Raw genomic sequence first — 22,496 nt, 5'->3', positions numbered from 1 at the left:
ATCTGGATTTAAGAAGGAGCCACACCCTGCCCAAAGGCTTACGTGCTGAGCAGGTCATTTTGGCTACGGGAGCACCAGTGGAGATGGAAGCCAACTTCACGAGTGCGCTTCGCTTCCTCGTCCACTCCTGCCACAGAACAAAGGCTTCACATATTCTACATCTAGTCCGAGTAAAAATTCTGGTGAAAACGCAATCATCCTTAGTTCCTATGAGAAAAAGGTGTTTCAAATAGGTTTCTAGCCATTAGCCACTGCTGAAAGCACTACTGAAAACATGCAGAAACTGCTTCACACTTCGTACTTCGTAATGCTGTTGTAGTATAAATAAATGACCCAAAAAAAAAAGGGGGGGGGGGGGCAAACAGCAAGTAAAAGTCCCTGTTAACTAAAAGCACCCAGAATCGAGCTCTTATTTTGATGTTAATATAAATAGGCACAGTCCAGAGTTTGTACAGATTGTAGCACCATGAATGTTTTTTAGAGATTGAGTCAAGTACACACACCGCACATATTGTGCTCTAACTGTTACACAAAAATATCAACAAAATAATTACATTAAAAGAAAAAAGATAAATAATCTAAATTATATACAATTATACAGTCTGAGAGAGACTCCCATTCACAGTACAAAAATCTGTCAAAAACAAAGGAAAAGCTTGGAAAAGAGAAAGTTGCCCAGTAGTTCTTTTAAATATGTTGCATTTCCCCAGTGTGTGATTTTTCAAATCTGTGTGTGTGTGTGTGTGTGTGTGTGTGTGTGTGTGTGTGAGTGAAAGCTGGTGTTGCCGCTTGCAGAGAGCACCACGTTAATCAGTGGACAGGAACATGCAAAGGCAGACGCTAATTCTGTGAAACCTTTCTGAGCAAAAGGGTTTTCAGCACCACAAATCTTTGTCTCAGATAAAATCACCTGAATAGACTGTACCGCGTACAACACTGAGCTCCAGGTCTACGAGTGTGTGCGTCTCTGTAAGATATCAGCAGTAATTAAGAGAGAAATGGAAGATTTGGTTGTAACAGACATTAAAATGGAAAGAAAAAGAAACCGCAAAGAGCAACCTTGGGTTGACCTGGGGTAAACGTAGTGATTATAAAACACGAACTAACCTGATTAACTAGCCTGATTAGCTCTGAATGAATTCACACACACCCTCAGTGTTCACTCCTGGCAAGTTGTGCTTGATCTACATGTATACGAGTGTGTGAATAAAATGGTCATTTTAAATTTCTTTCAAGCACATGAAATGAAGCCATCATGCCAGTCATATGTGATAACCAGCTCCACAGGTCTGCTTTCCAGTGTAAATGTTAAGGAGTATATATTCAACAAACAGCTGCAGTTTTTTTTTTTTTTAAAGGCTTACTTTTTTTTTTGTTTATTAAAAATCCAGAGCCTGATTATTTCAAGGTCTATGCTCACATTGTCAAGTCTGGTTTAAGTATATACCCCCACATTTACCTCTAAAGGAGGTGTTCCAGAAAGTTCTGAGAGTGCAGCTGACGGGATGAGAACCCGGGCACAGGGCTGCCGGCGTGTCGGTCATTAGGGCGGACGAACTCGCGGCCGAGCACGCTGCTGGGTTAGCAGCAGAGGGGAGGATTCACAACCCCTATTTACCAAGTCACGGCGCAGTTGATTCGTCACGCTCTAATGGATTTCATAATATAAAAAGGGTGAAAATGCATAAAACAAAAACAAAAACAAACAAACAAAAAAACAAAAACAAAAACACGCACCTTTTAGAGGAATCAATTTCTAAACGTTTGCCTTCACTGTGCTGCATGAAGATTACATATTGGCAGCATGTCTGACTTCGCATTAAAAAGCCTTACTGATAGCTGTCCACTAAAGCAGGGGGAAAACGTACAACTGTGAACCTCCCCACCGTCGCCAGCCTGGAGCACGGGTGCTGGCCGTGGGCCTGCGTCTGCGTGCACCTGTGTGTCGGGGGTATGCGGGTGTCTGCGTTTCATGTCATTTGATTTCTGCTGCACCTTTGTCGAGTTCTGGTTCTCATGTCGGTTTTACCGCTGCGGCCGTAATGAGCATTGGAGCACTAGTGAGGGAGACGAGCCCATTGGTCCACGCCTGTCCATTGCATAGGTTACTTTAGAATGAGGTAGATTGCATCAGTTACCTGAAAAAAGAGATTGGTAGAGTAAAAACAAATAACATCTCTTAAGACATCTCACACACACACACACACACACACACACACACACACACACACACACACACACACACGCGCATGCGCAAAACAACATAAGCCCATCAAAGCCAAGCACATACCTTGTTCAGACAGAGAGAGTAGCGAGGCAGGAGCAACGCGGCAGCGTCTCGTTCTAAATCTGCCCCATGGTCCTGCTAACCCCCCACCCCTCCCCCGCTCCCTGCTCGGGCCGCCTCCTATCTGGGGCGGCCACTGGGGACCTGCGAGGCGGCGTAGGGCGCCTGCATGCCCACCGTCCTCCAGGAGGCCGTGGCGCCGGCGCCCACACTGCTGCTGCTGGTGCAGGGGGCGGAGGACGAGGGCAGGTGAGGTGGGTAGTGGACGGTAAAGGGGCGGGACGAAGAGGAGGAAAGGGAGGGGACCGTGGCAGTGGGCATGGCACAAGCTGCAGAAGCGGGGGGGTTTGCCGAGGAGGAGCCGACGCGCAGCGCCTGGTGGGAGGCGGAAGGCTGTCGCTCCGAACGCGGCGGGGAGGGCTGGGCGGGGGTGGGGCAGGAGGAGGGGCCAGAGGAGGAGACATTGAGGAGGAGGGGGGGGGGAGGAGGCAGCGAAAGCATGGGCGGGGGGGGGGTGTGCAGAACGGTCTGCGTACGCCCATGCTGAGCCTGCTGGGGGGGTGGGAAGACAGAGGAGGCAGAGGTGAGGAATGAGGCCCCCGCTTTGGTGTCCAGGTGCCTCTGCTGGGAGGAGAGGCTGAGCAGGGAGCCAAGGGCCCCAGGGCCTGGCAGGTTGGCCCCAGACTGCTGAGAGGACACCGAAGGCACCATGTGGTGAAAAATCCCTGTAGACACACAGCGGAAAAACAGAGACAGAGGGGGACAGTGGAAGACACAGACAGAGAGTAGGGTAGACAGAGATGGAGGGATGAGCAGAGAGAGAGAGAGAGAGAGAGAGAGAGAGAGAGAGAGAAGGGGAGCTGAACCAGGTTGTGCATAGCAGCAAGCAAGTCAAACAAAGCACACACAGAGCAATAAGGCATTCCACTGCTGACCCAACTAGTTTAACATGAACACTGATCGTTTGTCTGCTTACAGAACTGATCTTGTATGCCTGGCTGCACAGACGAGCATTCGCCTTCAAAAGGCATGATTTTAAGGAACTGGGCTGCGAGAGGAATGTCTCAGCACCAACAACAAGACATGCAAACATGACATACACCCAAAGAAAAACATCAAGGCCGCTTCAAAGTCCAGAATTCATAAGTCATGGCTTTCTAAGAACTTATCACAAAGCTCCAAACAAAATCACAATTTAAAACTACAAATAAGTTATTACATTTTTCAATTTCATTGACCTTCAATGAACGTCTGGAAAATGCTTGATGATTGAAGGTTTTTCTTATTTTAACCCAACTTTTCCCTCCTGACTAAGCAAAGGGTCATTGGGCTGTTTTCTAAGGGTGTGTAGCTTCGAGGCTGTGGCTGCATAGCTGGAGGATTTTAGCAGCACAGAAAGCAGTACAGGGGAAGCCAGGCAGGGCAGCAACACTGAGCTCACACTTACCTCACAGCCACCATGAGTCTCTAGGCTCAGAGAAAGAGAGAAAGACAAAATACTCAAACAACCCCTTACCTCCTGCAGCGCCCCCTGCAAGTCCAGCGCTGGAAAAGCTGCCCAGTGCTGAGTGGCCGTTGACCAATCGTGGAGCTCCACTGGTCGCTGGGCTGGGAGCTTGAGCCCCAAATAAAGACTGTAAGACTGAGGCTCCACCCAGAGGGAAGTACTGTCCCACAGAGGAGGCGGAAGATACAGCAGTGGCCCCACCCACTTTGCCACTCAGCATGCCACCGCTGGTCGCTGCGGAGATGAAGAGGTTCTGGCTGGCCAGTCCGCTCACGGTCTTCAGCTCCCAGTCGCGTGGCTTCTGCTTCGGCTGCACGCGCTCCGACACTGCTGCGGCACGGCCGCCCGCCTCTGCCCCCTGGAACGGCTTGGCATTCCCGTACGACTCGCCCCGCTCCCGCTCAGCCCTCCTCTGCTGCTTCTGGTCCGAGTCCGAGTCGCCGCCCCCTCCGGGGCAGCGGGCCATGCCCACGCCAAAGGGGGAGCCGCCCTGGCGGAGGTCAGGAGGCGCGGGCTTGGGGTCGGAAATGGGAGAGAAGGTGGACTTCCATTTGCTAGAGGAGGAGGAGACCTCGCTGCTCACGCTACTCGCCCCTGACCTGCGGCCCTGCGAGCCTGATACGGACAGACAGACGGACGCCACATGTGACATTCCACACATTCCTGCTGCTTCCTATAACTGACTCTCGATTTCATTATTTATTTCAGAATGTTATGAATCCATTTACAACTGAATGGTAACAAAGTCATTTTTCCCTTTGCCTGCTCTGGATGCACCGGCAGCAGAGGCAGATTGGAATTTCAGATCAACTTCCCCTTTAAGCTTTTTATACATTTGCTATTCCATTGATTTCCCACATTGTGCATGCTTGCCATATACAACTCCATTTATAAAGTATTTCCCTTTATAAACAGACAGACATGTTTCCTTACCCCTTTCACCATCTCTGCTTTCGAGGGAAATCGTAGCGATTTTCCTTTCAATTCTAAAGGCAATAGTAAGACAAAGTGTCAGGGGACAAGCGACTGATTCATAAGGGTCTCCGCAGGCATTCCTGGATTCCTGAAAGTGGCCCCTGTGAGCAGGCTTCTCTCACCGCGATGAGCTGCTGTCTGCCGGGTATCCGGCATCCTCGTCCTCCGAGCTGGGGGTGGATGAGTAGCGGCCAGAGCCGTTGAGCTCCAGGGGGCGCTCCCGCTTCAGGACCGGTGGCTGGTCCAGGTCGGCCTCGCACGGGCTGCGGCCCGACTGCTCCGGGGACGAGATGGCCGAGATCTCCAGTGGCTGGTTGATGTTGTTCACCTGGGGGCAGGATGAGATACGAGTCCAAGCTTAAGGACACATTCGCACCTCTGTGTGTGCCACAGAAGGTTGTCGATCAAGAATACCAAATCAAAATTCAGCATCACAAAGATTCTAAATATTTGACACCATGTTCTCCTGAACTTTACATTTATTTTCTGGCATAAAAAACCCACAACGTTCGATAATCTGGCCAGTGGGTTTCTCACCACCATGCTCCAGCTCCATGTGCACTCACCATGGTGTTGATGTTGAGCGGCGAGCCAGAGGAGTGGCTGGAGCAGCCCAGCCCAGGGAAGGACCTCCTTTTTGGGGAACTGCTGGCTGGCAGGAGGCCGGAGGAGGAGCTGCGTTTGCGCCGGCCCCTCTTACGACCCTCGTGGCCGTGGGAGCCTGGTGAGTGGTGGTGGTGGTGAGGGTGGTGGTGGTGGTGAGGGTGGTGGTGGTGGTGGTGGCCACTATGGTGTTGCTGCCCGTGCTTGGCCGACACGTGGTGAAGCCGCGGTCCTCCGGCGGACGAGGAGGAGGAGGAGGAAGATGAAGAGGAGGAGAAGAAGATGCGGCGGCGCGCCTCGCTGTCGAGGGGCTCCGTGTCCGACTCGAGGGCCAGGCGGTCGGGGCCCTCCTCAGGCGGAAGGCGAGGCGGCCGGTCTGCGTACTGCAGGACGCCCCCTGTGCCCAGAGGAGGGCTGAGGCCAGGCCCCCGGGGCTGGAGGCCCGGAGGCAGGGCGGCGTGGGGGAGAGGTGAGCACGCGCCACCGTCCTGATCGCCCACCATCATGCCGGAGTGGGAGCCGTTCACCAGCCCTGAGCTGGAAGAGTACCCTGGGGGAGAGACGCGCAGGACGGCCAGACGTTACCTGCGGTGTCCCGCACAAGCACAAGCACAGAAGGGGCCGGTAGCGGAGTGAGGACACCTACCTGAGTTAGGAGTCAGAGGCTGCTTGCTGTTGCTCTGCCCCGCCGACGGCTCCCTGCCTGATACAGGACTAGGAGTGCTCCTCTGCGAACCACAACGGGACAGGTGTTTAGGGGTGACGTCTCAGAGACATATATGCATTCACACACGAGGAATACCAGGAAGGGATGGACACGTGGACACACCAGTCTCTCGGCGCGGCTGGGCAGCACCACACTGGCTAGTGGAATGCTGACGGGAAGTTTGCTGGGGTGCACAGTGCTGAGGGGGATGCTGATTGGGAGACTGGTGATGTCACCTGGACCAGCTGGGCTCTTATCCTTCACCTTTACAGGAGGGAGAGAGCATTTCAGCTCGATACACATACACCCCCGCCCCCACCCCCACACACACATACACGCAGTCTGTTACCCTCACTTTGAGTGTAGCTGTTTGCAGATTCTCAGCTGGGCTTGGCGAAAGGCAGCCCTGTTTCAGGCTGAGGGTAGGCGAGGACACTGTGCCAACATCACCCCTGCAAAGACAGAACCACAAACATGACAGCAAGCCTGACGCCTGAACCAGCCGGAGGTTTGCGCGTGTGTTTGCACACAGAGCTGCCGGAGGACTGACCTGTGGAGGGTGCTGAGCGCCCTGAACTGGCCCGGGTCCTGGTTCAGGTGCCTACGCAAGGCGATCTTGGCTGGGGAAAAGCGAGTGTAGTCGGGCAGCGGCTGGCCCGGCTGCCTGCTCCGCGAGTCCGGGGTGGGGGGCACGATCTCGTGCTCGGGGGAGATGGGCAGGTAGCGGGACAGGAGCTCATTCTTGCCGTTCCCCCCGCCGCCTCGCTCGTAACCCGGGGAGGCGATGCCGTTGATGGACAGCTCAGGGCTGAGGCCATTGAAGCCGGCCAACTTGGGGGTGTCGATGTCTAGAGGGGGGCGGGGCTCCAGGCTGGGAAGGCTCTTACGATAGGGGGAATCTTCACACGGGCCGTAGGATGATTTGAGCTGCAGCAGTTCCTGCTGCCTCTGGCTCTTCTCCAGCTCCACGATGCTGATCTGAGAACCAGACAGGGGAGGGCAGGAGTCAGTCAGCAGAGGGCACCCTGTGCGCAATTTTCAATGTGAATTTGGCTCCAGAGTTGCAAACTCAGTTCTCTTCTTGAAGGAAATTAAGTGGGCTTGCTTTGAATACCAGCATTCTTACACTGGGAAAAAAATAACACTGTTATAACGGAAATTAAAACAATACCACAAGGACATGCGTATGCACAATACTGGATAAGTCTGTGGTCATCAATTTTAGGATGCAGTGCACTAGATTCTGAACAAGGATACCAATTTCTGAATAAGAATCTAAACAAGAACAAAGAACAATTCAGATAATTAGAAACATTCTTAATTTTTGACATGAAAATAATGCATCTATTTTATAAGGCAGGGGTTAAGGGTTCATTGAGCAAATAATCAAGAATTTCATCCCTCGCACAACCACATTACATATTATTACTTTTAAGTGTTATCATTTTACTGCAATACCCTGCAGAGTTCTGTGACCAGCGGGGTTCATTGCACGCGGTTTGAGTTCCTTCACGGGTGGCAGGCAGGCATCGTTTTGCACGACTCGTGTGCGTGTTTGGCGCGGGACACACCTGCAGCTCCAGGCAGTGGCGCTGTTTCTCTGAGATCTGTCTTCGCAGCGCAGCCTTCTCCTTCAGCAGGGTCTCCAGGCACAGAGAGCCCCAGTCCAGCTTCAGCTCCTCGCAGCGCGCCTTTAGCTGCATGGGGATGAGACAGTTGGCACAGAGCCACATCCACAGGCCAGAGCACTAATTTTACCATCAAGACAAACACTGGGCTCTAGTCAATGCATCTCAAATCGAACTCGCTTCTCCTGTGGATCCAGACTTGTATTCATTATTTGATTTACTACATTATAAAGGACCTGGAATAACAGTTCACGTTCATGAAGTCTTAAAAGTGATCAAACCGCTTTCCTGATTGTGAATGTATAAACTAACGTGCCCGTACAGGGAGCAGAGTGAGTACGTGGGGCTCACCAACAGCAGGCTCTGGTCCTTTAGCTCAGCCATGTCTCTCTCCAGCTGCTTGGTCTGCTCCCGCAGCTGCATGTTGTGGGCCGTGATCTCTTTCTGAGCCTGCACCAGGTCCTCCACCGTCACCGCCTTCACACCCAGCTGCAACGGGACCGAACGGGGGTCAGCACGTAGGCGGCGGCTTACGGACCTCCGGTCGCCAGGCTACCAAGCGCGGCGGATCATGCTACCGGAGGCTGTACGCGTTTGGGTCACTTGGCCGTGACCTGCTTCCCAGTGCCGCCATGGATCATGAATCACTTACTTCCTCCAACTTGGACTGGAAAAGGTCTTTGATCCTCTCTTTGTGGGCATGGCAGGCGCTCATCAGCTGCTGGGCTTGACCTGACAGTTCAGTGTGTCTGAGCTGAACGGCGTGCGGGGAGGGAAGAACACACCATCAAAGGCCTTTCGCAGCAAGGCAACCGACAGCTTCAGAAACATGAGACGGGGGGATACTTTAGTGATGTAGGCCAAATATGAATGAAAGCTTTGATTTTAGAGACTTGTGCAAAAAGGGACCTCATATATAACAGATGCAGAGACGTAAGTGGCCAAGTGCAGAACAGATGCAAGTGTAAGCCGGAGCAGCAGGGTGTAGTGCCGTACCCTCTCCTGCTCCAGAGCTTGCTGCAGGTTTGTGCGGTACTGTGGCGTCTTCGTATAGGCCATGAACTGCAAGTACTGGACTTTGATACGATCTGTAACGGGGACGATCAAATGAACGTCAGTGGCCTCAGAGAAACCGTGACTTCAGAGTGAAGTCAGACAACATGCCTTTCTGAACTGCGGAGAACACGTCGGTACAAAGAAACGCTGGCCAGAAAGCTTCCAAACATGTTGTTAGAGCTGAACGGGAGTGCTGTGTGTGTGAAACGTCAACAGGAGCGTGCTCACCCAGCAGCGTCTGCAGTCCCGGCGGCGCTGCGCACAGCAATAGCTGGCCTGCCGTGTAATGTTGCACTTTGGGAGGTAGCTGGTAGAAGGGGCTCTGAGGTGACCTGTATGCATCTGTTGGGAACAGCAGCAGGGGAAGGGTCACCTCAGTCTAAAGCAGGACCGTGTCACTCACAGATAAAGGGGCGGGGACAACACTCACCCTGAGGAGGGGCTGCTGACACGGTCTTGGTGTGCAGCAGATCCAGAGCGCTCTGGGTCTTCTTGGTCTTGCGCTCGGCCACCGCCACGACGGTGGCGGCCGCTGCGGCGGCTTTCTTAGGCCGGCCGCGCTTCCTGCTGCCCAACTTGCGCCCTTTGGCCAGTAGCTTGGTCCGGCGGGGTTTAGGAGATGGCTTCACAGGGACCACAGGGGCCGAGTTCTCCTCCTCGCCACCGGAGTCCTGCACGGACCGTGTGCAGCAAAAGGGAGGAAAAGAGAGAGAAAGCAAGAGAAGAAGAAGAAGAAGAAATCATGCAAATATGACAACTGAGCAGCTGGAGGAAGCGCCTCTTCTGGAAAGCACGCCGTACACTCCAAATCTAAAAACACTGCCAGCTCGTCCTTTTTGGGAGCAAAATGTCCAATTAAAACGACCACTGAAAACGTCAGCAACAGCTGGGCCACTTTGGCCTGCGCTGTGGAGGTTGACGGAGAAGGGTGGAGGAGTGCGCAGTCCTACCTTACTCTCCTTGGGCTTGGTTGGGGTCGTGGTGGTGCTCTTGCTGTCCTTGGTGTCTTTCTGCTGACGCCGTCTCGCAGCTTCTTGCTCCTCCTGCAGCCAATCAGGGGAGAGAGACATCACCAATGACAACATGTCAGTACAGCAACCAGCAAAGGCAACATAATGGTTTTTTTGGGGTTTTTTTAAAGCAAGGTTAAGTAAGAATGGATGTAAAACTTACCCTGAGTTTAGGATTTTTGAGACTAGAAAAATAGTTTTCAAGCTGTGAACAGTGGGGGAAGAAACTGCTCAGTAAGTGATATGACACCGTTTCAGCAGAAAAGCTTGTCTATGTTAGTAACAGCTTTTGAAAAAAATAGCTTGATCTTATCACAGTACTGCTTGCTATGAAGGTTATAGTGCAGGTGAAACAGCAGAACATAAAACTGTGGTCCTAAATTTATGACAGGTCTCACAAACATGCATGCAAAAGTACTCACTATGGTGCGGTCTATTGTATGCAGATAGTAGGAAACTGGCTTCCCTGTCCATGACACTGAGCCTCTCAGTGGAGACAGTTCAACAACACGCATTATTGTGCCAATATCTATACAAAAGAACATCAAAGATTAATTTATATATAAAATAAATATATATAAAATAAATATATATATATATATATATATATATATATATATATATATATATATACACACATATATACATACATACATACACACACACACACAATCCAACCTCTGTCCAAAATTACACAGATCACATATGCATCATACAAGTACATCAATTCAAAAGCCAAGCTTCAATTAGCAAGTTTGTGAATGTAAGCATAGAACTTACCACTCAAGTTTCGACTGTTTATTCTAAAATTGAGAGGTGCAAAAGGTTTTGAGGATACTATTTTTCCACCTGAAAGAGAACACATGGACACCACGCTGCTGTCAACCATTTAAAAAAATACAACTGAATACAGGCTGTCCAACAGAGAAGAATCTCAGATGAAATGTTTGCTGCATCTACGGACGTCCTCTAACCTAGCCTCGGATGTTTGCTCCATCTACAGACGTCCTCTAACCTAGCCTCAGATTCTGCCCGATGCATCACGCTCACTGTGCAGTGCAAAATAGACTCGACATGGCGGATATCGGGTAATTTTGTTTCCCAGCAAGCAATGGCCTCAGGAGGCATGGTGGGAAAATGGGTGGTGGGGGGGGGGGGGTGTTCTAAGTTCAGGTGTGTTTGCTAAAGGTCCCCTTGGGCTGATACTGAGCTCTTACCATAACCCACTGAAATCATGGTAAGCACACCTCTTTTGGAAACCTTAAAGGTGCCAACTCTTCTGTCAACTGAATTAATCTGACCAGCCTCAACAAGAACTATTCAATTTATGATTTTAATATCCATTATAAAAATAAATAAATAAATAAAATAAAAAAAGGTAAATAGATGTCTTTGCTTCATTAAGACTGCTAAGTAGATAGTAATTTACATTCCACAAAGTAAACACTTCTTAGCCAGAAGCACTTGTGAAAACTAAGATGTCTAGTACAGAGACTAACTGAAAATAGAGCCCAAGACTGACCGGGGTCAAAAGGTTTAAGGGCAAGGTGTTGACATTGAGAGAGACTACACAAGCACATAAACAACCCGAGAATGGGCTACTATGAGCTAGAATGAGACCTGTTGAGTTTTCAATTAAAAACCATGTACAAACCTTCCTTCATATTGGCAAATCGCTCCTTCAGCTGGTGATCTACCTCTGGACCAAAGGCAAAATTATTCACAAAAATAACACTGCAAGAGAACATATGTAGTTACTTCCACTAAATTACAATTACATTTTTTTGTATTGTTATACATTGTTTTTCACACACAAACACATAATGGATTGGTAAGCTACTAAAACTGGTAAGTTTGACAAACAGTGCAATGTGTCTGTTGCAGGTATCTTATTGTAGATTGGTGATAATACAATAAAGTTTGCAGAACAGGTAATGCAATGTTTATCCTTAAATTAAAATAAGACTTCAACATAAGAATAAAATAAGGCTCCTGACTACATGAGCTAGACTAACTAATAAGCTATACCTTGTGTTGGCTATTCTTTCTCTCCAGTCTTCTGAAAGAAAATCTCCTCTCTCTAGCTATGAAACGAGAGAAAAGGAAATTGCAATGAACACCATCCCAAACAGAATAAGTGTGTTGTGGTACCACTAACCTCATTAATGGATCGTACATCATTCGGAATAATTTCATACTCTACTGGAAGAGCCATGCAGGCCACAAGCCCCAGCTTCCACCAGAGTGCTCGAAATGAGCACAAATTCACCTGGGTTGCCAGACTTATAAAAAAACAAAAAAACAAAACAAAAAAAAACCACATAACCTGTCACAACAGCAATACCCTTTGACCCTAGCTTGATGTTTTCACAGTTTGTAACAGATTTGCTCAATTAGATGAATACCACCCCCATCCCCACCAAGTACCATGCCGTGGCATTTGTTCTTTCATCCACAGAATCTGGTAAGATCAGCCCTTTGATTTGGGGCCTATTCCAGGAAAGCTGCACGACCAACACGCCTCTGCAGCGCTTCATCTTACTGATGGTTAGTGTGTTCAAACGCTGATCAAAGCTCCAAATAAAAACACAATTTTTTTTATACAACTAAGGATATTCAGAATCAATTACTACCAGGTAAAAACTAAATGCAAACTATTAGAGGATATGTTCAAGTCAATAGCATGTAAAAACACAATCTTGGACAGATTATTTCCAGAAAAAGATGAACTCGGGAAGCGCAAGCTAGGTTATAAGCACGAAAGTGCTTCACAGCGTTCCTCAAATACTAACCGTGTATTCCCCATGCTTTTTCCCATACCACTTCATCCACCTCTTAAACTCTCTGTCCATCGCCTGCAACCCAAGCAGACAAGACAGATACGCATCAAATGGATTTCATCCATTTTGACATGTTCCGCACAGTTAGCATTGCCTTCAACACACCAGCAGTGCTTCAGTTAAAAAACATGTAGGTTATGGGGACGTTTTTGTAGGGCAGGTCAGATTTGATTTAGTCAGACGGAAAGTGCTGCGCACCTCTGCGTACGTGGCTGGAATCTCTGCCTTCTCTACACCGTAGTAGTGCTTGCAGTTAGTGGCCGCGGCAACTTGCAGGACCACCTGGCCGACACCTGCAATTTGGGGAAAAGGTGACAGCAGCTTGCGGTTAAAGGATGACACGGCGAGCCGTGTCACAGTGGCCGAGCCGCCACTGGGTTGACAAATACGCTGGCAGCCGGTAGAGGATGTGTTCACACATACACATATGCAGAGGAGAAGTGAGAAGCAGTAAACAAGATGGTGACTGCCTCCACCTTGTGAAATGCACCAAAGCAGCTAAAAGAATAGTCTTTAGCTTTTGGAGTGGAAAAGACAAGAAAACTGAAATGTACATCATTCACTGATCTGGTGTAAATATGATACTATAATAACATGTTCATTAATCACGCTACTTCCTCACTCACAGGGAGTGAGTGATACTGCTGTGCTATTTGAGTTCTGAATGTTTTGCGAATCTTTCACAGGCTTAATGCATAAATTTAACAGATTGTTATTTTACATCAGAGACTACACCTTACTTGTGTTTTCTAAGATAAAAGGGACAAGTCTTCAAATCCCAGGAGGGCGCAGACAGAGGTTTTACTATTGTAAGTACTTAAAATAAACCACTGTACAACTACGCTAAACAGACTTCTGCAGGGTAAAATCAGCATGCCCTTCCTTTACAGTAAAGAACTCAGAACCTTTTGGTCTTCGTCCCTGAAAATTAAACAATAAATGCGGACCCGTTCTATAAAACAGTATGTTTATATACTACAAAATCATTGGTCACATGAAAACCAGGAGTGGCAGAAATGTAGGCCAGGCTGTTCACAAGCATTAATTAGCACTGTAAATGCTTTAACTGCAGTTAGCCTGAGGTGTCTGTAAACGTCTTCCTGACACTTCAGTAAAGCTTATGTGCTGCTGCAGCAGTGCTGTCTAGTGTGTGCCACCAGCCAAACTCCGCGTGCTGGTGACTGTGTGTGGGTGGCAGTCTTGGCAGCTGAGCCCACCACGGAGAGGATGGGCATCAGGAATCTAGTCTACGGCTATTCCACTGTTAGATACCAATTCACAAGGAAAAATCCCTTTTAAGATACGACACAATATAAAGTCGCATGGCACCTAATGAATAACAATACCGTGGAACTGCGACCTCAAGCACAGATACTATAAGGTTAATAGAATAAAACGATAATGACAAATAAAGGGATTGCACATGGAGAACATTCCCAAACAGCTGCTTAAGCCAGCAAAAGAGCAAGGGGACTAACCGCTGCCCAGGTCCACGAAGGTGTCGTCCTCCATCATCTCGATCTCGTCTATGATCTGAGCCACCAGGTCGAAGGAGGTCTCTCCGTACACCTCGGGCGAGAAGGGCTCGTAGTTGTTCAGCTTCTCCGGGTCGGTGACAGAGTGGTTGTAGACCTGCTGCAGGATGTGGCGCAGCAGACCGTTGGAAGGCCTCTTGTTCAGCTTCATGGGCTGGGTGGTCCCTTTCCACTGCGGGCGCAAAGCACGCGACACTTCAGAGAGCCTGATCATCTAGCTTTCACAGAGGACGCTATTAGAGTGCAGCAAAATGATCCCTTTGTGCGTGTTCTTGTTCAAGAGGCGAAACAACATGATTATTCAACATTTGTACAGTTCCCACAGTTAAGCACTGAAATTATCCTTAATACGAGACAACTCACCAGTTGGTGAATGCTGTCGATGGCTCTGTTGTACTTGTCACATAGTCTCTGCATACTCTCAAAACTGGAGAACATAAGAACATTGTGTCACTGAGTTACATGCACACACACATGCGCTACACAGTAATTATTCTTAGGTTTACATTTGCTACTATATTTGTGAGCGACTAACTTGTGTTATTTAGAATTAACATTCTTTTAACACTCAGACTTTGACTATATTAGCCATCATAAATATATGAATGAATGAATGAATGAATGAATAAGGCGACATCAGGAATAGACTGGGCCTATAAATTTTGCAGTATTTCATTGTTCTTGAGTTTATATCCTTGTTAAAAAAAATTTTACCTCTTGGTGTCATAGTCAATGAGTACATAATTCTCCATAGCCAGCTTAAGGTCTGGGATCTCCTCACACACCCAGCTAGACAAAGTGCCAAACACAGTATAACAAATTTAAACACTCACATTTACAATCCCAACATTTACCAAAGCAATTTGCAGAGGTGCTTTACTGGGAATTGGGAAATTATTGACCATTTCCAAACTACGTCTCCTTTCCATTAGTACATATTCAGAGTGAGACCTACCGAATGGTTTCAATGATTTCATGTGCAGCATCGTGATGTTTGTCCTGGAGAGTGAGACAGAAACAAGGACACAGTGAGCGAGAGACTGAAGGAAGAATAAAGAAGACCAGAACAAGGTCAGAGAGCGGGAGGCCAGGTGCGGCTGTTCCTGCTTTTTCAGGCCAGGTGCTGCAGCTCCTGTCACCTACCTCACCTGACGTCAGCCAACCTGTGCCATACAGGCTGCAGACATAAGCAGGCTGCATTTGCCAAATGCAACAGGAGTTTCAAGGTTGTATCGGCATTTTACAAAAGTCTGCCGTGAACCAATCAGCATTCAGCAGCAGATGGACAAAAACGAGTCCTATTGTAAGTAAAGCAAATGGCTTCAAAACCATGTGGTAATTAAAAAAAAAAAAAAAAACACACAAGAGGGGAGATAGAGATGTGAAAGTTAAGGAAGGTACCAAAAAAAAAACAGTCAATACAAACTAGTGCCTCTTTTGGCAACTTGCCACAGATTTAAAATGACACCCCACTACAGTGATACATGGGACCCCAGCCTGAATATACTCCAACCTAAACATACTGTGCACCGTATTCAAGAATATATAGTATACTGTGAGTCATGACAATGCACTGTTTACAGCTTCCCTTTGGAACAACTGGTAGTAAGGCACACTTCAGCTCCATAGTATTACAGCCCAAGTCATGGTATTAGCTTACAGACAGACAACAGATGTGGACTTTTGTGCTGTTTATATATCATTAAGGGAGGTTGGGGAACCTGGTCTGTGTGGCATTAGCATAGCCACCACTGTGGCAGTGCCTCTCTGAGCCTGACCCAGTGACCCACTTTCTGCCAGCAGGGGCTTGAGGGGCCTCCTGTCTGCTTGAGTCGCTTTCCCGCTCTGAGCAGGCCCTGCCCTCGGGCCCGCGCGCCCTGCTCTACAGTTCCGCCCCCTCCTTCCGCGCTGGGCGAGGGAAGCGGGCCGGGGGCAGGCGAGGACAGCCGCTGGGGACGCCGTGGCGCTGAAACGAAGACGGGCTCACCGCGCTGCGCTGGGGTGGAACGGCGGAGTGTCTGTGCTGCAGGGCAGCGTGCACACTCACGAGCAGCCTTCACAGCATGCCGAGGAGGGGGCTTGTGAGGGATGGAGAGAGAGAGAGAGAGAGAGCGAGCGAGCGAGAGAGATTACGTGTGTGTGTAAAAACGGGGGGGGGGGGGGGGGGCGGCAGTGTTTCTGTGAGCACACGCAGGGCACACAGCAACACCAGCGCAGTGGCTAAAAATAACTGGCTGGGGCACAAGGGGAACTCGAACACAAGAGCGCCCCCCCCCCAAAAAAAAAGAAGAAGAAAAAAAAAAAAAGGGGGGGGGGGCAAAGCGTCACGGGTAGCCCTCGTCAGCAACGCACGTCAGTAGTGGCAGAACACGCCTGTGACTCACCCGCATTCATGCTCGCAGAGGACTCGCGGTTCCACTGTGTGACTCACAGGAAGGTATGTGTAAGGGGAGGAGGCGTTTCGGGAGGATGGGGGGGGGAAATTACACCTACCTTACAACATAGCCCTCAACAGCCATTTATTACTATACAGAAGATTACCTCATACCACGACCTTTGTTCAAAAGCAGAGGAGGGAACTTGCTTTTCTCTTTAAGAACACACTACAGCGTTATAATGAGCATAAACCTGTTCTCTCTCTGTTGGTACTGTACATAATTTAAGAAATGCTACTCTGTGACCTGGGGTGACTCGTCACTGGGACACCCTCTGAAGGCGGGTGGATAAAATTACTGAACTGGCAAAGCGTCTCCGGCAGAAGTTGAACAAAGAGGGGCCCATCACATGGAAGCACTTACGGGTAATTTCTGGCCTTCAGATGTTCTCTCTCGCCTCACTCCGTCACCCAGTACCACACTGCGCTTCAGTTTTATTTTTCTGACAATTCACGTGACAATCACCTCTATGCGCAGGGAAATATAGCTTTACCTAGCGCACAGCACCAGAGCCGTTCCCTGGTAGCGGCAAGTGGGGCGCTTTGGATGGCAATACAAAGCAAAAGTGTCACAGTCTGGAAGCTTCTGGAGGAGTCATGCTGCATGCTAGTGACCAGTTTTACGATACAGCCCATAAAAAAAAAAAAGAAAATATATTATACTGTTCAATCTCCCTATGACAGGAATCCGCAAGAGTTACTAAGTAACAAAATGAGGCAGGGATCAAAGTGTTTTGATGTTATTTACTACATTTCTCCTGACAGTTCTGCTGGAATTCATGTGTGTGTGTGGGGTGGGGGGGTGGGGGTGGGGGGGAAGAGTCACTCTAGGCTTGATTAAAAAAAAGTAAAAGGTTTCAGTGCTCACATGTAACCCTGTTTCACAGAGAATGACCATTCCAAAACAACAGATTGTATGGCTTAACAAGTTGGGTCTGTTGGTGTTTATCCAACACCAACCCTTAATAGAAGGCTGCAGCATGTCTCACAATGGGTGGGGCATCCTTATCAAACAAAGTCAAGGCAACGAGTCATTTGAGGCGATGTGGATCAGAACTGTAAATGAAGTCACCCTTCATACAGACCTTGCCATATATGAATGACAAAGTGTAGAGTTACACAGGTGGAGAAAATGTTGGGCTTTTTCATTTGACAAATAACGCAATAGAAACTGACTTCAGAGGAAAGAAAATTCAGAGAAAACCACATTTACGTTTTCTGAGTAGAACCTCTTTGAAGGAACTCATTAGGTTTGCTGTGAAAGAGTGGGAGAATACAACTGAAACACACTTGTCACGGTGGAAACCACAGCCTTTGATCTGCCTCCACTTCCGTCTGCCATTCACTGTGGCATTCATGATTATGTTGACAGCAACATGAACTGGGACTGTCCGAACATTTAAAAAAAAGCTTTATGGCTCATGAAAAATATTGCACTGGTTAAAAACACACCCCCCCCCCCAAAAAAAACAGTCAGTATTTAATATGTTTACAATAGAAAGTGCAGTCTAAGCCTTGACTCAGCAACATCAAAGAGGTTTAAATTTCAGCTTCATGTCCTTCATTTCAATGACAGGCTCAGCAGACAATTATGACCCCCCCCCCCCCCAAACACTGTGACAGCTGAGTTTATACCACCGTGAACACATTGCAGAATGATTAGGGGGAAGAAATGCCTGGAATACCACTCAGTCCACAGTCAACCACCCAACTGTACAGTGTCACTGGTGTTAATCATACTAAGGAATCCAAGGGTTATAAGCACTCTAAACATGCAGTGGCTTTTCAATGCCTTCTTGTGAGAAGGCAGGACATGGATCAGATGATAACATAACCCTCTAATAAGAAGCCTACCTCTCCATTACATCGGTATAATTATAATCCTTGTCTACTAGGTTACCATCTTAAGCACAACACGCAGCAAGCTTTGAGCAACTGCACAATTTCGAGAAAAATGCAGATGTGGAACAGCACTATCATAAAACCACCATGTAATGCGTTTCCTGACATGAACTTGGCCTCAGGTTGATCGTTCGAATAACAATACAATACCAACGCTAGCAAACAGGCGCAAACAAGAAATCATCAAAATGTCGCAACTTACTACTGATCACTGATACGGAATTAGTTTGACAACGATGTCGACTAAATAAGAACACTAAGCTCCTGTCTGACTGTACTGGGCGACCCGGTTAACATGTCTTTTGTTCAAATTACTGAAAACGCCATTTGATTAAGAATAAGAAGCTATCCGTGCTAAACATTTCAAAAATTCTTGCACTTGATAAGCATGCATACTTCATTCGTTAGCGATCTAACTTTGCAGACTGACATTATTAGCTAGCATATCTAGCTACTATTTTTAAAGTGATAGCCAGTTGGGTAACGCTAGCTCCTATGCTAGCTAGCGTTAGCTTGGTAGCTGTTGTTGAAATCACCAGTTTGCACATAAGGAATAATAAGATGGCTAGCTACGACCAAATATTAACCCCACTTAATACCGAAAGAGTCAAACGATCATCAGCAAATTAGCACTTGTTTCTAACAGAACAGCCAACTGGCAACAAAAGCATTAAATACTAACTGGCTAACTTAACTAACCCTAGCTGGCTAATTTAACTGCTGTTGCAAATGCCGCCATGCAATGACTGATAGCCGTTATTAATGTTAGCGAGGTTAGCGTTAGCAAGCTCAGGCTCCTCACACTACTGGTGGCCAACCATGTCAGCTCGCTAACGCTATACATCACCAGCTATACGAGCAGGGGTCGAGTTTACCCAGATAAATAAATAAAACAGCCAGTTCTCAATGTACTGTTAGCTATTCTCAGTTAGCTAGCTAAGATAGCCATTTTGTACATTTCCAGCTAAAGATTGAAAGATGGCTTTCCAATTTAATTAAAACACACAAACACTCCCGTTTCGAAAGTGGAAAAAAAAGTATCGCATGGACATCCTTATAGCAACGTTCAATTGTACACATGTAAGTCATCTATTCGTCACTCACTCGCAAGACCCGGGGTATTCAACCAGCTACCCTACTTAAATCTAGCTAGCTGGGTTGGCGTTAGCTGCGGCTAACTAGCTGGTTTGCAGTCTAACAAAACGCCAACAAGACTCAGACGAGCAGCACGACCAGCCCCGTAACCTCGACGGGGGCAGCGCCGCTACCGCTAGCCAACACGCTAAGCCTGGCTGTTCAGGTCATAAACCACTTACTCCGGATAGCTAAATGACTACCGCCCAGTCGCGAGTTAAATTTAATGATGTTTCGCTTAACAATGCACAACACTTACGTATACTGGCAGCGGCCACGGATAGCCCGCAGCTTCGGCTCCGACCGGCGACTTCAGCTTCAGCTCCAGCCTTTCGCCCATTCTAGCTGCTCTCTGCGGCGTTAGCTTGCGCTGGACTACAGATTAGCTAGAAGGTGAACATTTTGAGGAAATATTACAACTCAGCGAAATCGGAAATGTCGAATGTTGCGAGAAGCCCGTGTACAGTTAAAATGCATACAGTATTATTTACGCAGCCTTGGATAATATATTTCGGCTAATTCCTATAAAAACTGCTTATGCCGAGCGGCTGCTCCGTCTCGGCACTACCGCCGCCATCTTGACCGGCATGGGGGGGAATAGGCTGTACCAAAACGAAAGGAGGAGTAGTAAATCCGAGTCGTAGCTTCAGTGCGAATGAGAGGGAAGGCGCAGGTTACTGACACAATATGGGGATTACTTTTCTCGGCGTTAACATTGGTTAGACAGCGATGACACAGATCGCCTGGAGTTTATCGACGAATAAAAGTTGCTAGTGCCAATAACCGTTGAATAGGCGGGATGTACCATTTTCCTGTTCACAGCGCAGGTCAACGGACGTTTTTGAATGTACCGGGAATTTAAGGGCAACTTCCTACTCACGAAAGTGGCTTCGGATAGATTAGCTAACGCATACAATAACCACAAATATTAATTGCCACTATTCTAACATAACGTAACTATTCTAACTTACTGTAACTTGGATCGAGATCACTCAGAAGATCAGTTGTATTTAATACTCAGAATTGTACGTTGTGCTAAAAGTGGGTGTTTACATGGTTAGGTTTGCATACCCAGAGATTAAAATGGCATGAGTGAGTATGGAGGATGAACGCCAAAGTTTACATCAGGGAGGAAAAGTAAATTTACTGGGCATTACATGTTTATAGTGAGCAGTTTAGTGACCCAACAGCTCGGCCATAAGTATTTAATAAGACTTTAATTAAGATGTTTAATATTAACATTTAATAGTTAACGTTTGAGGAATTCAGAAAGGAATATTAATCTATACATTCTTATTTAAGCATTATATCAATATCATAACTGTCAATACCCTAACTGGCCAGTTTTTTCATTGTAGTTGAACCAGTTATGGACTGTCTGGTTCTGTGTCCTTTGCAGGCAGTTGGGTGAAAGGCAGATCAATCCCACACCGCCACATCTCTGGTGATTTGAGGCAGAAGAAGGAAATGACTGACCTGAAAATGTCTCTTTTTCCAAAATGGGAGGAATGAGTCCATATCTTTGATTCTGTTTATTCAGCTCATATCACCTGGAAATCAAGGCTACATGCTAAAAGTTTGTTTATTTCATATTTGCCTAGTGGCTTATTCTGGGTATCTTATCATTCTCTAATAATAACAAATTAGTAATGTAAGACTAGGCACATCATTTACATGAGACCAGATTTGGGCCAAGTGTAGAACTCCATGTCGGATTGTTTCAGCATATCCCGTGTCAAGAACAAGACTGAGGCAGGCATACTGATGCTGGGGTCATCCCATTCCCATCTGTTTTGCTGCTATCCTTCAACCATTTGCCTTTTAATAATAAAACTGCTCCCATTATGTAGGAACGTTCCCAGTTAGATAATACAATCTATGATGAACCACTCATCAAATCCTATTATTCTGTCACCTGAAGTGCCACTGGCCTCGTAAAAACAAGGTTTCCAGACTGTTCAGAAACATGAGGTCAAATGCTGGCAAATACATGATAATACTGGATTATTGTCTCTAGTTCCAATCAGAAGGGAAGCCCCGACAAAGTCTTTCCATTGGCAAAGGAGAGTGTTCAAAGACCAGACACAACTCGTGTGTTGTACTAAAACCAGTTGGAGATGATTCTACTGAGCACAAAGGACCATTTTTAACCCATCATGAACCAGTGAGCAATAAGAGGCTTTTTGATGTCATTGTTACATTGTAACAAAGCGTTTTGTTACAAACAATGCAAATAATACATACAAAAACATAACTTGTAAAGGGAGTTATTGCTATATTGATCATGTTTATTATAAAATCAAAATGATCTCTCTCTAGAATTGTATTTTGTCTATATATTTTAGACTATGCGTTCACGCAGGCACGAGAAAAGTAAACGTAGAGAGTCAGTCTGTAATTCACAGTCCTAAGATACCTTTGGGGCGTCTCAAGCGGCTGTGTGTGTATTATTGGAGGAACGAGGGAGCTGGCACGCTGCCAAGCTGAACTCTCTGACACCCTTCCTCCTCCCAAACGGAGGCCAACAGAGTGGTCCCCAGCCAAGCTTAGCTCTACAAAGCCAACTGGAACACAGTGACAAAATTCAAACATTGCATTCTGTTCCTTCCACCGTGCATGTGAACCGATCACATCTTGCTCATAGAGATATGTGCAAGCCTGTCTACTGAACTGTTCATATTTCCGCTGCTATATGAGGAACGATCTCAGTTCCAGCTTGGGAATCGAGGCAGCGGGAGAAGCAACATATGGGCTCAGTGGGGAACGGGCTGCGGTGTCCTTTCTGTTGTCCTTGGTGTAGGCTCCTTCATAGCGCAGTCGGCGCCGTTGTACAGGAATCCGTCGCAGTTCCCCAAAACGACGAGCATTTCCATTCATTT

At 47.5% G+C, this 22,496-nt stretch overlaps 1 protein-coding gene across 6 annotated transcripts; it reads right to left on the bottom strand.

Moving 5' to 3' along the window:
* Window positions 1-726: 726 nt before the first annotated feature.
* On the bottom strand, window positions 727-20,253 carry dot1l (DOT1-like histone H3K79 methyltransferase). Of its 6 annotated transcripts, XM_035523262.2 has the most exons (30): window positions 20,097-20,253; window positions 19,877-20,003; window positions 15,103-15,146; window positions 14,862-14,936; window positions 14,511-14,574; window positions 14,091-14,319; window positions 12,811-12,905; window positions 12,565-12,627; window positions 11,801-11,856; window positions 11,427-11,506; window positions 10,553-10,621; window positions 10,195-10,301; window positions 9,936-9,977; window positions 9,713-9,805; window positions 9,193-9,433; window positions 8,991-9,104; window positions 8,703-8,794; window positions 8,359-8,460; window positions 8,058-8,195; window positions 7,650-7,775; window positions 6,629-7,056; window positions 6,434-6,530; window positions 6,202-6,342; window positions 6,019-6,100; window positions 5,336-5,922; window positions 4,892-5,097; window positions 4,728-4,780; window positions 3,804-4,409; window positions 2,291-3,012; window positions 727-2,138 (listed from the first exon to the last, which is right to left on the bottom strand). In XM_035523262.2, exons 2-29 carry the CDS (start codon window positions 19,955-19,957, stop codon window positions 2,408-2,410), a joined length of 4,716 nt encoding a protein of 1,571 aa, XP_035379155.2. In that variant the 5' UTR covers window positions 19,958-20,003; window positions 20,097-20,253; the 3' UTR covers window positions 727-2,138; window positions 2,291-2,407. The 6 variants fall into 6 exon arrangements, with proteins under 6 accessions (XP_035379155.2, XP_081564514.1, XP_081564513.1 ...); XM_081708388.1 differs by lacking the exon at window positions 2,291-3,012 and having other exon boundaries at window positions 19,877-20,253; XM_081708387.1 differs by lacking the exons at window positions 12,565-12,627; window positions 12,811-12,905; window positions 14,091-14,319; ... (3 more) ...; window positions 19,877-20,003; window positions 20,097-20,253 and adding exons at window positions 11,931-12,054; window positions 12,200-12,552.
* Between the last annotated feature and the right edge of the window lie 2,243 nt (window positions 20,254-22,496).

Source organism: Electrophorus electricus, chromosome 26 (assembly GCF_041902795.1).
Source record: "Electrophorus electricus isolate QZ-2024a chromosome 26, ASM4190279v1, whole genome shotgun sequence".
In the NCBI taxonomy this organism is placed as follows: domain Eukaryota; kingdom Metazoa; phylum Chordata; class Actinopteri; order Gymnotiformes; family Gymnotidae; genus Electrophorus; species Electrophorus electricus.
This window is presented reverse-complemented; position numbering and strand designations above follow the sequence as displayed.

Excerpts from the sequence above, each read along its gene's own strand:
- dot1l (XM_035523262.2), bottom strand. The coding sequence starts at position 19,957 with ATGGGCGAAAGGCTGGAGCTGAAGCTGAAGTCGCCGGTCGGAGCCGAA. Across the intron at positions 14,320-14,510 it reads TCGACAGCATTCACCAACTG|TGGAAAGGGACCACCCAGCC; the intron begins GTGAGTTGTCTC and ends TTGCGCCCGCAG. Across the intron at positions 6,101-6,201 it reads CCAGCCGCGCCGAGAGACTG|AGGAGCACTCCTAGTCCTGT; the intron begins GTGTGTCCACGT and ends TGTGGTTCGCAG.